Source organism: Mesoplodon mirus (genome assembly GCF_964341445.2).
Source record: "Mesoplodon mirus genome assembly, chromosome: X".
Classification (NCBI taxonomy): domain Eukaryota; kingdom Metazoa; phylum Chordata; class Mammalia; order Artiodactyla; family Ziphiidae; genus Mesoplodon; species Mesoplodon mirus.
The window spans coordinates 91,966,979-91,982,946 of record NC_138981.1 but is presented as its reverse complement, the minus strand read 5'-3'; the positions used below and the strand labels follow the sequence as shown (position 1 = coordinate 91,982,946).

Genomic DNA, 15,968 nt, shown 5'->3' with positions numbered 1-15,968 from the left:
AAGTGACGTAATTCCTCTCCTTCGCATATACCCAAGAGAATCGAAAGCATACATCTACACAAAGACTTGTACATGAATGTTCATAGCAGCATTATCCATAATGGCCAAAAAGTGGTAACGATCTGAGTGTTCATTAACTGATGAATGGATAACCAAATATGGAATACCCATACAATGGACTATTATTCAGCAATGAAAAAGAATGAAGTACTGTTGCATGCTTCAACATGGATGAACCTTGAAAATATTATGCTAAGTGGAAGAAGCCAGTCACAAAAGACCGTATCTTGTATGATTCCATTTAAATGTAATGTCCAGAATAGGCAAATCCATAGAGACAGAAAGCTGATTGGTGGTTGCCTAGGGTTAGGAATGGGACCAGAAACTGAGTGCAAATGGACATGAGGGGACTTTCTGGAGTGATGAAATGTTCTCAACTTGATTGTGGTGAAAATAATCACACAACTCTATATACATTTGTGAGGCATCTTGGGACCATACATTTATAATGGGTGAATTTTTGGTATATAAATTATATGTCAATACAGTTATTAAAAATTTAAAAAGTTATAAATGCCTCCCCAGAAGAAACCCCACAAAGCTTGAAATGATTAATTTTCTAAGAATATAGGCCAACTTTATTGTGTGGCATCACACACACGTACATTTGGCATATTGCCACAGAAGACATACGTGTACCCTGGTTTGATAATCATGGTTCTGAAGTGTTACAAGCAACTGTTTATTCTTAACATGTTTGGAAAAATAAAGAGATGCATTTAACTCATTAACAGCATCCCAAGAATGATACTGCCAAAGAGAAGGCTGAAGGAAAAGGTAACTTTAAAGCAATAAAACGGCCTTATGTCTTGGGTAGTATAAAGATGGACTGACATCATGGTCTTTTTCTAACCTTATATTATCAGTGGTCAACCTCATTATTTACCTTTAAAAATAATTCATGGTAGGTTCAGTTATATTATAATGGCAGCAGTTCCTCTCTATGTAATGAAATATGTAAATGTAAAGTTTTAGTTTTTATTGATCAAATATATCAATGACCATTTACATTAAACCTTTTTCCCTCCTAAATCCAAGCATATATTAAAAGTTAGTATATGATAACTAAACACCAAACACAAACTTTTATTGGAATATTTTATTTACATTTTATATTTAAAGAGAATCAATACAAATCGGGACATATTTACAGCATTTCAAATCAGTGTACAAGAATGCAATGGTTTCATCCATTCTACATTTAGCCAACAAAAATACATGTCTATTCTGCTTTTGCCTAAATTCTGCTGGAATTTGTACTGGAAACAAAACTCTAAAACCAAAGATAAGCCACAGAGAATAGAAGTAAAGTGCATTTTTATAATAGCTCTATTTAACTTTGGTGGATGAAGCTTCAAACTTTATATTAAGGCACCTGGAATTCTCCCCCTCCCCCAATTCTTTTTCAAACACCAAGAAAATGCATTCACGAAATTTATAGCTACATGGACAGAATTTTAGTTTACCTAATGTCATTTTAGCCCATTTAGGTAAAATGTAAACTCAATTTTCAAAGTCAACATTGTTTGGAAAATATTTTCTACAGACTAATTTCTGTAGACAAATTCATACACAAAGATCACTTACCAATTTTTGTGTGACTTATTCATAATCATTTTCAAATAGTATGATGATTTATATACTCTGCTTTTGAAAGTCCCATAAGTAAAATTTGAGAAATAGTTATACAGTGTTTCTGTAAGTAGTTTTTGTCTATAATCTTTTGTCAAATTGGTGTCACTAATAAACCAATCAATCCAGTCCAGTCCATATTCACTGATAAACTATGCTTGACACTCATATGAAGTACATTTAGCCTAATTTTAAAAACAAAAAATAGTTAAAATGAATATTTTGCTTTAATCTTGTTCTATCAACTTAATGTAGCTTAAATAGACATTTCATGAAGTACTAGCCGAAGTTTGCATTGTTTTTTACATTACAATTCCAGATCAATATAAGCACCTGGAGAAAAACCCTGACACATATAGCCCAAGCTAAAGTAATATTATTTTTAATTATGATACTATAATAAAATAAAGTGATTACAGCTACTCCACATTTTAAAAGCAACGTGTTTTTATAAGAAAATTGTTATAAATGGAAAACATGACTACTTGACAAGAGTTTTGAATGTTTAAAAATGTTGCTACCACTATTGAGAGGAAACTTGCCTATGAAAAACATTATATAATGAGTTTGTGGAAAAAGTTAATAGGTTAAATATTTTAAGTCATTTAACTATAGCATAATATTAGTCATCTCATCACTTTCAGTATCATTCTTATTAAGTTATTCCAGTTCATTAATAGCAAACTAGGCCCTGATTGGCAGTTCTGTTATTACTAAAGGTTCAAGTTTTCTATTGACACAGATTTTATGATTTAATTTCTCGAACAGCAGTCTCTCGATCAGGAGTTTCATCTTCTTCAAAGGTTGGGTTGTCAACGTGAGGAACAACATCCACTGCCATGGAACTTGCTTCATGGTTTACCAGCTGTAGATTTTCATCTTTAAAAAGAAATGGTAACTTTAGGATGATTTCACCCCTCTATTCTTTAAGACAAAATTCAACACATGTCTAAGAAGCCTTACTTATCTAATTCCATCATACTCTGATTATTACACTCATTCCCTGTTCCTTTAATATGATTTGTGCTGCCTTACATAAAGCACATATGGCATTATTTTAATTTACAATTACGATTTTATTGATTCACACGTGTGCTTACTTGTACCTAGATTATAGCATCCTTAAGAGCAAAAGGTATGTCTTCCACTTCTCTATTCTAAATGTAATAGCTCTCAAATCACATTTCAATCACCTGGGCACTTTAAAAAATTACCTATGCTATGCATAGATAGATAGATAGATAGATAGATAAATAGATAGATAAATAAATAGATAAATAGATAGATAGATAAATAGATAAATAAATAGATAGATAAATAGATAGATGATAGATAGATAAATATATAGATAAATAGATAGATAGATAAATAGAGAGACAGACATACAGAAAGACTAAAAAAAACAACCAGGAAGTTGTGGGGGGGTGGGAGTTCTCAAAATGGAATACAAATAGTAACAAGTGAATATAATTATATTACAGATGAAATATATAATCATCCTGAAGAGAGTGGGAAAGAAAAGAACTAACCTAAGTAACTTTGGAAAATGATACTTTGACTATATCCTATAAGGCTAAAACCAAAGAACTACACTGGTTAGTGAAACTGTTTTTCACAGGGGTGTGTTAGCAATGTTGAAACTTAGGTGTACTTTAGGATTGAACAAATAAGTAAATATATTGTGGATAGTAAGAGCCAGGTTTCTCAATGTCAGAGAAAGGAGTTACAAATAAGGAAAGGGGAAGGCTAGAATAAACTCTGTGGTGTTGGACTGGAATCAGAAATATCAGTATGAACTAGCTGTTCTTCAGATAGATAGGTGAACGTAGATGTGTGTGTGTATTTGTGTGAGTACATACACATATTTCCTAGCGTTGTTCCTTGAAAGGGCTAATAGCAATGACACCCCAATAGCAATGAGCATACCTAGTGCCCAGATCTTGATTTCGAGGTACTGTTCTCCAATAAAAGCCCCCACTCCCTGTAGAAATAACTGATTCCAGGGCTAGGACAAGGAAAGTACAAGATTAATCTAGATTCTAGCCTAGGGATCAGCAAACTACAGCTTGCAAGCCAACTCCATAGCTAAGAGTGGTTTTTTCATTCTTAAGAGGTTGGAAGAGAAAACAACCAAAAGCAACAAAGACCTATGGCCTTCAAAGCCTAAAAAAAAAAATGATGGGGCATGTTGAAAGAAAACAAACCAACTTGAGGGAGTTCCCAATGACCAAATCTAGGACAATCTAACCATGAATAAATCATGAAAATAATATTATGGAATAAAAGAAATATCTATGAGTCCATAATATTATAAATAAATAATTGAATAAATAAGTGGAGAAAGGATAGCTCTTCCTTAAAATAGAAGCTTAATTAATGTAGAAGGAAGGATGGAAATAGAAAATCACCATTTGGCACACATTTCAGTAATAATTATTGTAAGCAAGAAACATCAGTGATTGATAAAATTAGTAGGTAAAAAGTATGATGAGAAACAGGATATTTGCATAGTCTCCAAGTGTCTCTCTATAAAATAATTAATAATTATAAAGAGAAAAAGAGTAACTTTAAAAGGAGAAGCTTGGCAGATGCCACCTTAACCAAGCGAACAAAATTAAAACCATTGGTAATAAGACATGGGCATCATGTGCCTCATTATATGATATGAGCCAGAGAAGGGCACAATATAATTTCTGTGGTATTCTTGCCAGAAATAGACAACGGACAATAAATTTAATCATTGGGTATCAGGAGACAATTGCAAATTGAGGGACATTCTACAAAATAACTGGTGGCCTTCAGAAGTGTCAAAGTCATGAAAGAAAAAGACTAAGGAACAGTCACAGATTGGAGATAAAAAAGACGTAACAGTTAAATGCAATGTGTACTGCCCAGCAAATTGGGTATAGAAGGAACATTCCCAAACATAATAAAGGACATACATGGGGACTTCCCTGGCAGTCCAGTGGTTAAAACTCCATGCTTCCACTGTAGGGGGCGTGGGTTTGATCCCTGGTCGGGGAACTAAGATCCCACATGCTGCGTAGTACAGCCAAAAATTTTAAAAAAATAATAAATAAATAAAGGACACACTTGACAAACCCACAGTTAACAACATACTCAAGAGGAACAAGACAAGGTTACCCACTCTCACCACTCCTATTCAACATAGTACTGGAAGTCCTAGCCAGAGAAATTACAAAGGAAAAGAAATAAAAGGCATCAAGGGACTTCCCTGGCGGTCCAGTGGTTAAGACCCCGTGCTTCCAATTCTGGGGACGCGGGTTCAATCCCTGGTCGGGGAAACTAAGATCCCACATGCCATGCAGCACGGCCAAAAAATAATTTTAAAAAATTTAAACAAAGAAACAAACAGAAAAAAGGCATCAAAATGAGAAAGGAAGAAGTAAAATTGTCTGTTTCCAGATGACATGACCTAGAGAAAATGCTAAAGATACCAACAAAAACTGTTAGAACTAATAAACAAATTCACTAAAGTTGCAGGTTACAAAATCAACAGACAAAAATCAGTTGCATTTCTATACACCAGCAATGAAATATCTGAAAGAGAAATAAAGAAAACAATCCCATTCACAATAGCATCAAAAAGCAATATAATACTTATGAATAGATGTAACCAAGGAAGTAAAAGATTTGTACTGAAAACTATAAGACATTTATAAAAGATATTGAAGAGGGCACAAATAAATGGAAATATATCCCACGTTCATGGATCATTAGAATTCATATTGGACTTCCCTGGTGGTGCAGTGGTTAAGAATCCACCTGCCAATGCAGGGGACACGGGTTCGATCCCTGGTCTGGGAAGATCCCACATGCCACGGAGCAACAAAGCCCGTGTGCCACAACTACTGAGCCTGTGCTCTAGAGCCCGTGAGCCACAATTACTGAGCCCACATGCCACAACTACTGAAGCCCATGTGCCTAGAGCCCGTGCTCCACAACAAGAGAAGCCACCGCAATGAGAAGCCCATGCACAGCAACGAAGAGTAGCCCCCACTCGCTGCAACTAAAGAAAGCCCGCGTGCAGCAACAAAGACCCAACGTAGCCAAAATAAGTAAATAAATAAATAAATTTATTTTAAAAAAAGAATTCATATTGTTTAAATGTCCATACTACCCAAAGCCATCTGTAGATTCAATGTAATCCACATCAAAATTCCAAATGCATTTTTCACAGAAGTATAAAAAAATCCTAAAATTCACATGTAACTACCAAAGACACTGGATAGCCAAAGCAATCCTGAGAAAGAGGAACAAAGTGGGGAGGCATCACACTTCCTGATTTCAAACTATAATAATCAACACAGTATGGTACTGGCATAAAAACAGACAAATAGATCAGTGGAACAGAACTGAGAGCCCAGAAATAAACCCATGTGTATGAGACCATGTGCATGAGATGAACTAATATTTGACAAGGGAGCCAAGAACATTCAATGGGGAAAAGACAGTCTTCAGTAAATGGTTTTGGGTAAACTGGATAAATATGCAACAGAATGAAACTGGACCCCTATCTTACACCACTTAAAAAATGAACTCTAAATGGATTAAGGACTTAAAAAGCCAAAATCAACAAATGGGACTACATCAAATCAAAAAGCTTCTACTCAGCAAGAGAAATAATCAAAAGAATGAGGAGGCAAGTTACAAAATGGGAGAAAATATGTGCAAACCACATATCAGATAAGGGGTTAATATCCAAAATATATAAAGAATTCATACAGTTCAATAGCAAAAAAGCAAATAATCTGATTAAAAAATGGGCAGAAGAACTGAGATATTTTCCCAAGGAAGACATACAAATGGCCAACAGGTACGTGAAAAGATGCTCAACATCACTAATCAGGGAAATGCAAATCAAAACCACAATGAGATATTGCCTCACACTTGTTAGAACAGCTATTATCAAAAAGAAAACAGGTAAGTGTTGGCAAGGATGTGAAGAAAAGAGAACTCTAGTGCACTGTTGGTGGGAATGTAAATTGGTACAGCAGTATGGGAAACATGTATGGAGGTTCTCAAAAAGTTAAAAATAGAACTACCATATCATCCAGCAATCCCACTTCTGGGTATATATCCAGAGGAAATGAAATCACTATCTTGAAGAGAGAGCTGCACCTCCATGTTCACTGCAGCATCATTCACAATAGCCAAGACACAGAAATAACCTAGGTGTCCACTGACTGATGAACAGATAAAGAAAATGTGGTGTGTGTGTGTGTGTCTATGTATATATATATATATATATATATATATATATATATATATATACAGTCATGAGAAAGAAGGAAATCCTGCCATTTGCAACGACATGGATGGACCTTGAGGGCACTGTGCTAAGTGAAATAAGTCAGACAGAGAAGACCAATACTGTATGATATCACTTATATGTAGAATCTTAAAAAGAAAAAAGCCAAGTTCATAGAAACAGAGTAGAATGGTGGTTGCAAGAGGCTGGAAGGTGGGGGAAATGGGGAAATGCTCGTCAAAGGGTACAAGTTTCCAGTTATAACATGAATAAGTTCTGGGGAATCTAACATATAGATGGTGACTACAGTTAACAATACTGTATTAAATACTTGAAAGTTGCTAAGAGAGTAGATCTTAAATGTTCTCACCACACACACACAAAATTCGTAATTATGTGAGATTATGGATTTAACTAATCTTACTCTGATTATATGTCAAGTATATTTCAATAAAACTGGGGAAAAATGAGAAAAGAGGAAATGCAATGTGGGATCCTAGGACAGCAAAAGGACATTAATGGGCCAACTGGTGAAATTTGAGTAAGATCAGTTTAGTTAATAACATTTTATCATTTAATTTCCTGCTTTTGATAATTGTATATGGTTATATAAGATGTTAACATTTGGAGAAGTTTGGTGATGGGTATATGGGCATTATTTTTACTGTTTTTGAAACTTTTTTTAAGTCAGCCTGAAATTATTTCAAAATAAAAAATAACCTGTGCTTGGGCCCCACATCTCATGGATTCTGATTTAACAATTCTGGGGTAAAGCCCAGGCATTAGTAATGTTTAAAGTTCCTATGGGTGATTCTAATGTGCAGCCAGGGTTAAGAACTAGGGCCCTTATTCGGTGGTTCCCAGAGTGTGGTCCCTGGACAAGCAGTATCAGTATCACGTGGAAACTTCTTAGAAATGAAAATTCTCAGGGCCCACCCCAGACCAACTGAGACAGAAACTGATGGTAGCCCCTCTGCTTTAACAAGCCCTCCAGGTGACTCAATGTATGCTTATGTTTGAAAATCAATGCTCTGATAAAATTCAGCACAATGATGGAACACACAGGCATGAACGAATCAATTGTATATTTACAAAGTTATTTAAATCACAACTATCACCATAATAATCAATGGTTAATAGGCATAATGCCCAAACTATTAATATATAATCATAGATAAAATTAAATCTATGTGGTCACTCATTCAACACTTATTTGAGTATTTACTATGTGGCAGTCTGTGCTAGGTGCTTGGGTATACGATAGTGAATAATAAAACACTGTCCCTACCCAAAGGGCCTTTTTAAGGTTTTAATACAATTCAGTGCAATAAATGCAATGATAGAAGTTCTACCGAAGTAGACAGTAGGACCACACAGGTGAGTCAAAGGAAGCTTCTCAAAGGGGAGCAAGTTTTAAAGGAGGAACAGGAGTTGGACTGGGCTTCCCCAATTTCTTGGGGGAGGAAGAGTAGAAGGAATGGGTAGAGAGAAGATAGTGGCTCAAACTATGACTGTTGAATTGAGGTTGGAAATTAGGGGATGGTTTAGAGGAAAAATGATATTGAATCAATAGGAAGGGGAGAGGGAAGAATCTAGGATCTACCTAAGTTTCTGGTTTGATGCACCCAGGTAGGTGTTACTACCATTCATGGAGATAAAGAATACAGGAGAAGGAACATGGATCAACATTTTATTTGCTTCGCAAATTCTCTGCAAAAACTGTTCTGCCTTCTACCCTCCCCCACAAGAACAGAACACAATAAACGTAGATTGGGACTTTTTTCTTTTTTTAAACTGGTCTGACAATAAACTGAATTATCCCATACACTCAGGCCTCCCGTATGGCAGGCAAGAATTCTACCACTGAACCACCAATGCTGCTAAACTGAATTATCCCATACACTGTCCTTTATCTTCACTGAATTCTATTACCACACAGTTACAGGAACTAAGAATTCATCTGGGGCAAATAGCCATTGATTATCTATTATAGGTAGAACAAAACACAGATTATTAAGATTCTTATGACTACTTTGTACTCTACGAAATGTCCAAAGATTAGATTACAACATGAGGTTTGCGTTTGCATGATGGTATTCCTTGTGACCTCTGTAGAAATGGTATCTATGGCACTGATAAGCCTACCAAGGACAAAGGTTCATGTCATAGGAAGCTGAAACTTTTACAAGTCACCCTGACATTTCATTTTCCTTCTACTTTTATGCCCGAATTAGGTTATCTCAAAATGAGGACAGAGGAAAAACTATCAAACCAACAAAAACCATGAAAAAGGTGGAAGTTAAAGAAAGGGAAAGTAATTTGTATACGGGTTTTCTCTAAGGAAAAAAGTAACAGAATTCCCTAAAATCTCTCTACTGGTATGACATTACTAAGTTGCTAATACTGATTCACATGAATTTTGAAATTAATACATTCAATGTTACTTTCTACAGTTTGTTCACTTCATGGCAAATAATCAACAGGTGGCAGCACATCATTCTTAAACACAGTTTCTGATCTGTGCAAAAAATGGGTTCTGGAGAAGTTGTGTATAGATCAAGCTTTTGGAAATTAAATTCTGTTTTATCATTCCAGGAATTCTTTATCTTAATTTCTGATTGATATGCAATAAACAATGGCTTCTAAAGTTGAAAAGTTTCTCCTTAGCCTAAGTTAATAAGCCAACACTTAAATGCATCGGAGAGAAGCTTTCCAATAAAAAAATCTTTTTCTTCTGTGAATAATCCCCACTCTTAATGCATTTCATCTGTTTCAGGTACATTTGAATGTGTATATTAAGTTAAGGTAGGGGTGCATCCTGCATTGCATCATTGTTACTAGAAAAAACCTGGAATGTGTTAATGGATGAATAGAATAAATGCTAAAAAGCAGGAGTACTCTGCCTGGTGTCTAATCCCCAATGGATCATTTGTAGGGCACTCATTGCCCCTCAGCATGGTGCTTACTTGCTGACTGCACATGTTCCTCCAAAGGCGGTTCATCTGCGCCCTGAACTGAAGCATATCCAGAGGATGCAGTTTCACTGCGATTATCCTCTTCATGAGGAGAGGCACTATTGGATGCTTCATTGGATGCCGGAACTTGTAAAGACACTGATCCATCTTCAACATCCACCTGCAGAAAGCATTTAAACACATTAAGAGGCTCTCAGAGTATACGTTCTTCCTTGACATATCATTACAAAGTTTCTTCATAGGTGACTTATTAGAGCAATGCTTCTTACCCTTTTAAACCTACAATCCATTTTTGATGATCACAAAAATTTCTTGCAGGTCACAGCCAGAGCAGTTGGAGTAATTGGGTCCAATGGGGTGAAAGATGTTACAGGCAGATTGCCATCAACATCTGACATGTTTATCTGGGTGAACACTTCATAATATAATGCCTGATACAAGGAAGGCACTCAAAAAACACTCCTATGCTGTACCCTAGGGGTTTTGAGAATCACTGTCATCTGCATATCTCCTCAAGTCAGGAAGAGTTTGTTGAGCTTGACTTTCTGTTGTGTGTACTGCGAAATAGGTAGGATTTTTTTTCATTTACGAAGTATAACTTAATATTTATTATACTCTCTCAAACTTTACATGCTCAGTTAAAAACAAGTTTGATTGCTATGCAATAGTAAGAGAGTAAAAAACAGCAAGGGGTATCAGAAGTCAGTTGGGGTCGTCACTTCCAATTCTGACCAAATAATAAGTACATTTGAGGAGAGGGAAGAAGGAGGAAAATGGAGGTGGTCCAACATGGTACCTCGCTGTCACTATGATGTAAGTAGGTCCAATTTTTGGTATAAACCGTAAGTCTAGCACATTATGTAGCTAAAAGATAAGGATTTTTTTCCTGAAGGCCCAGATATATAAATAACACACTGCTTAAGTTCCTTCGTATAAATAGTTTAGCAACATTTACCTCAATTCCCAAAGCTTTGAGTATGTCACATTTGCACATGGGGCAAGTCCTGTGTTCTAATAGCCATGGGTCAACACATGTCTTATGGAAAATATGGCTAATGAAGAAAAAAAACACATATTTTGGTTATCAGTTGTGAACTAGCAACACTTTGCCTAATATACTAACGGGTTACCCTATAAGTTTACTTAGTCTTTTAACGGATGCCTGGTTTTTTTTCCTTTTAAACACACTATTACAGAAACAAAATTTGGAAATTTCATAATACGGTACTTTTAAATATAGCCTCATTACTCTAGCTTCATAAAAACTATTTTCAATACCACTTACTTGAAAAATAGCTAAGATGTTACCTGACCTAAGGTTTTGTTCAGTAATTCGGATCTTAATTATTTTGTTATTCCCTAACTATAAAATAGTACAGGTAGTCATTCTCAATAATATAGTGCAATAAAGTATTGAGTGTAACATAATTCCGATACTTTAGGCAATGTGATAAGTTCCAAGAATGCCACTATTTAATAGCTAAAAGGAAGAGTGTTAAGAACAACTTCCGGGAGAGGGATAATAAGAAGCTAAAGAATGAAGACTTCCAAATAGGTGCTCATAAGTTGATTTTATTTTTTTCTCAATAGGATTGGTAGAATTATTTTGAATTAAATAATCCAGTACCACACACACACACACACACACAATATTAAATAAACAGTGATGCTGGCTAGGTTCTTAAGTTTTTTACGGAACTAGTTTCCAAATTGTACCAGATTATGGAAATATTATATAATTAGCCTTATACCACTTCCACTAACATTAAAAATAAAGCAATCACCTATATTTAAATGAAAAGAAGTTAAAAATAAATACTTTCTTTACATCAAATTGGAAACATTCAAAATAGTTTCCCCCACTACAATCATTTTTGTAAGTCAGCTATTCTTATTGACGACATAAAAGAAAATCAAACTTACTTGCAGGTTAAGATGCGCACCAAATCATTAGGTTTATATAGTTCAATACACACAGCACAACTATCTCCATCAGGGCCAATTTCCTAAGAGCAAATAGTTATTGTTATTCAGATGGATAAGAAAAATACATTAAACTACAGAGCAAAATCAGAATACACATGCATTTAATAAATTACATAAATTCCTACAGAAGAAGGAGCATCACATCACTAAAACGACTGTTTCAATAAGCAGTTTAAAATTATCTAGACTTAATTGGAATCAAAGAGTCAAACTCATAGAAACAGTGAGTAGAAAATTAGTTTCCACGGTCTGAGGAATGGGGGAAATAGGGAGAAGTTAATAAAAGGGTACAAACTTTCAACTATAAGATGAATAAGGTCTGAAGATCTAATGTAAAACATGGTGACTACAGTCAATATCATTGTGTATTATGTAATTGAAGTTGGAAAATAAAATAAAATATTTAGACTTTAAAAAGTAAAAGAAAGGGGCTTCCCTGGTGGCGCAGTGGTTAAGAATCCACCTGCCAATGCAGGGGACACGGGTTCGTGCCCTGGTCCAGGAAGATCCCCCATGCTGCAGAGTGTCTAAGCCCGTGTACCACAATTACTGAGCTTGAGCTCTAGAGCCCGCGAGCCACAACTACTGAAGCCTGAACACCTAGACAACTAGAGAAAGCCCATGCACAGCAACAAAGACCCAATGCAGCCAAAAATAATAAATAAATTATTTTAAAAAAAAGTAAAAGAAGGAAGTTCCTTGGTGGCCTAGTGGTTAGGATTCCAGGCTTTCACTGCTGTGGCCTGGATTCAATCACTGGTCGGGGAACTGAGATCCTGCAAAGCCACTCGGTGCAGCCAAAAAAAAAAAATGAATGAATGAATAAATAAATGAATCAATCAATCAATCAATCAATCAATTAACGAATGAATAATGAATGAATGAACGAACGAATGAATAAATAAATGAATGAATCAATGAATGAATGAATAAATAAATAAATAAAGTAAAAGAATAAAGTCCTGCAAAGCCACTCAGTGCAGCCAAAACAAACAAACAAACAAATAAATAAATAAAGTGAAAGAATAAAGTCAACCAAAGAGGAACAGTACAAAGAGAAACATGTAGCACTGATTTAAACCTCTTCCTGGTTTTAGAATTTGCACAATGCCACAAGTTCTATGGCTATGTTTTTCCATTAAAAAAAATTAAGGTATAAGTCACATGCAATAAAATTCACTCTAAATGTTGAGTATACAGTTTTTCAAGTTTGGAGAAACATGCAGTCACTTAATCACCACCATAGTCAAGATACAGGATAGTCCTGGTACCCCAACAAATTCCTCTATACCACTTCATAATTAACCCCTCTGTAATTAACCCCTCCTTTTATCACTATCTTCTGCCACCCACTTATCTGTTTTTCAGTGCCTGTAGTTTTGGCTTTTCCAGAATATCTTATAAGTGGGATTGTGCCTTATATAGCCTTTGAGTCTGCCTTCTTTCACTTAACATAATGCATTTGTGATTCATCCATGTTGTTGTATGTATCAGTAGGATCCCCCCCTTTTTATTGCTAAATAGTATCCCATGATATGGATGTACCACATTCAACACTTGAAGGACATTTGGGTTCTTTCCAGTTTCTGGTAATTATGAGTAAAGCTGCCATGAACAATTGTGAACAAGTTTTTATGTGAATGAGTAAACATCTAGCAGTGAGATTGCTGGGTTCTTTCGAGAGTGTATATTTGACTTCATAAAGAACTGCCATTCACTCTGCTGTACAGCAGAAACTAATACAACATTGTAAAGCAACTATACTCCAATAATTAATTAATTTATACACACACACACAGAACTGCCAAACTGTTTTCTAAACTGGCTGTACATTGCATTCTCACCAGAAAATGCATGAGAGTTCCAGTTGTCCCACAGCTGGTCAGCTCTTGGTTTTAGGCATTCTAATAAATGTGCTGTGGGTATCGCATTGTGGTTTTAATGTGTATTTCCCTAATGACTAATGATGTTTAGCATCATTTTATGTGCTTTTTTGCCAGCCATATACTTCTTTGGTAAAATGTCTGTTTTGACCATTTTTCCACTAATAGCTTTTTTAGTATCTGCCTTCTGTCTGTTCTCTTCTTGAGTTTTGAGAGTTCTTTATATATTCTGAATACAGTCCTTTATCAGATATGTGATTTGCAAATATTTTCCCCCAGTCTGTGGCTCGTCTTTTCAGTCTCTTAACAGTGTCTTTCAAAGAGCAAAAGCTCTTAATTTTAACAAATTTCTCTTTTTTCTTTAATGGACTTGCTTTTGGTATCATATCTAAGTAATCTTTGCCTAACCCAAGCTACAAAGATATTTTTCTCCCAAGTTTTCTTCTAAAATTTCATAGTTCTAGGTTGTATATTTAAGTCTGTGATCCATTTCAAGTTAATTTTTGCAGAGGGTATAAAGTATGGATTGAGGTTCATTTTCTTTTGTCTATGGATATTCAGTCATTGCGTATGGAGAGCCAACAATTGGCTGCCCTTTCTTCTTTGAATTGCTTTTGCACCTTTGTCAAAAATCAATCGACCATTTATGTGTGGGTCTATTTCTGGACCGTCTCTTCTGTTTCAAAGATCGAAAGGTCCATCCTTTCCCTAATACCATGCTTTTATTTTTATTTTTTTTTTTTTGTGGTACGCGGGCCTCTCACTGTTGTGGCCTCTCCCGTTGTGGAGCACAGGCTCCGGATGCGCAGGCTCAGCGGCCACGGCTCACGGGCCCAGCCGCTCCGCAGCATGTGGGATCTTCCCAGACCGGGGCACGAACCTGTGTCCCCTGCATCGCCAGGTGGACTCTCAATCACTGCGCCACCAGGGAAGCCCTACCATGCTTTCTTGACTACTGTAGCTCTAAAATAATCCTGCAAATCAGGAAATGTGAGTCACCCAAATTTGTTTTTTATCAAAATTGTTTTGGTTATTCTAGTTCTTTTGCTTTTGCAAATAAACTTAGAGTCAACTTGTCAATTCCTACAAAAGATGACGACAGTCTTCTAATCCATGAACATGATATATCCCTCCATTTCTTTAGGTCTTCTTTGATTTCTTTCTTTCATTATGTTTTGCCCTTTTCAGCATATAGATCTTGTACATATTTTGTAAGATTTATACCTAAGTATATAATGGTTTTGGTGCTATTATAAATGGTATTTTTTTATTTCAATAAGTTCTGTAGCTATATTTTTATTGTAGTACAAACTTCCATAGCTATTTTTTGATACGTGTTTTATACATCAATGGTAGTTTTCAACTGTGCTAAATCTGAAAATGGATGTTCAAGTAGAGTTGTACTGAAGCACTGTAGTAATTTCCTGTTGCTGTAACAAATTACAATAACTTAGTGGCTTAAAATGACACAAACTTATACTCTTACTGTTATTGCTTATGGCCCCTTTCTTGCATCACTGCAACCTCTTGCTTCCATTGTCACATCTCCTACTGCACTGTAGTCAAATCTCCCCTTTCCTCCCTCTTATAAAGACACTGTGATTATACTTAGGATCCACCTGGATAATCCAGAATAATCTCCCCATCTCAAGATCCTTAACTTACTCACATCTGCAAAGTACTTTTTGCCATATAAGGTAACATTTACAGGTTCTAGGGATTAGGACCTAGATGTCTTTGGGGGCCATTATTCAGCCTATCTCCAGTATCAAATAGATTAAAAAATCAATAAGATTTATAAATTCTAATGAAAATCATACTTTGGAAGAACACTTAGCTTTTGACAATGGCTTGGTAGCACTGCTTTAAAACAAATAGCATTTACAAGTCATAAATGCACCTTGTCTCCTTGTTTCAGTGTGCGGAGTTGAAGCCTTCCAATAGCTTTTTTAGCATCTGCCTTTAATTGTCTCTGTAATAAAAAAAATAGCAGGTATTAGAAAAAGTATTTTTAAAAGAAATATGATAAAAAAGGTAGAGAGGATTAATAAATATTTATCAGGTAAAAGTCAATGTCTAAGTAAATTTTAAAAGATAAAATTTAATTAGCCATAATAAATACCCATTTATCTGATACCAAGCAGGATTTTTTTAAATTAC

The 15,968-nt window shown here is 35.4% G+C and overlaps 1 protein-coding gene across 2 annotated transcripts in view; it reads right to left on the bottom strand.

Moving 5' to 3' along the window:
- Positions 1 to 1,141: 1,141 nt before the first annotated feature.
- RNF128 (ring finger protein 128) overlaps positions 1,142 to 15,968 on the bottom strand; it is a gene marked incomplete at its 5' end in the record, with an annotated part of 97,026 nt that continues 82,199 nt past the window's right edge. For both annotated transcript variants that reach the window (XM_082610545.1, XM_082610544.1), the window contains 5 exons: positions 1,142 to 2,571; positions 9,931 to 10,099; positions 10,895 to 10,991; positions 11,863 to 11,945; positions 15,709 to 15,780. In XM_082610545.1, coding sequence (XP_082466671.1) covers positions 2,438 to 2,571; positions 9,931 to 10,099; positions 10,895 to 10,991; positions 11,863 to 11,945; positions 15,709 to 15,780 — 555 coding nt within the window. In that variant the 3' untranslated portion in view covers positions 1,142 to 2,437. The remainder of the gene's footprint in view (positions 2,572 to 9,930; positions 10,100 to 10,894; positions 10,992 to 11,862; positions 11,946 to 15,708; positions 15,781 to 15,968) is intronic.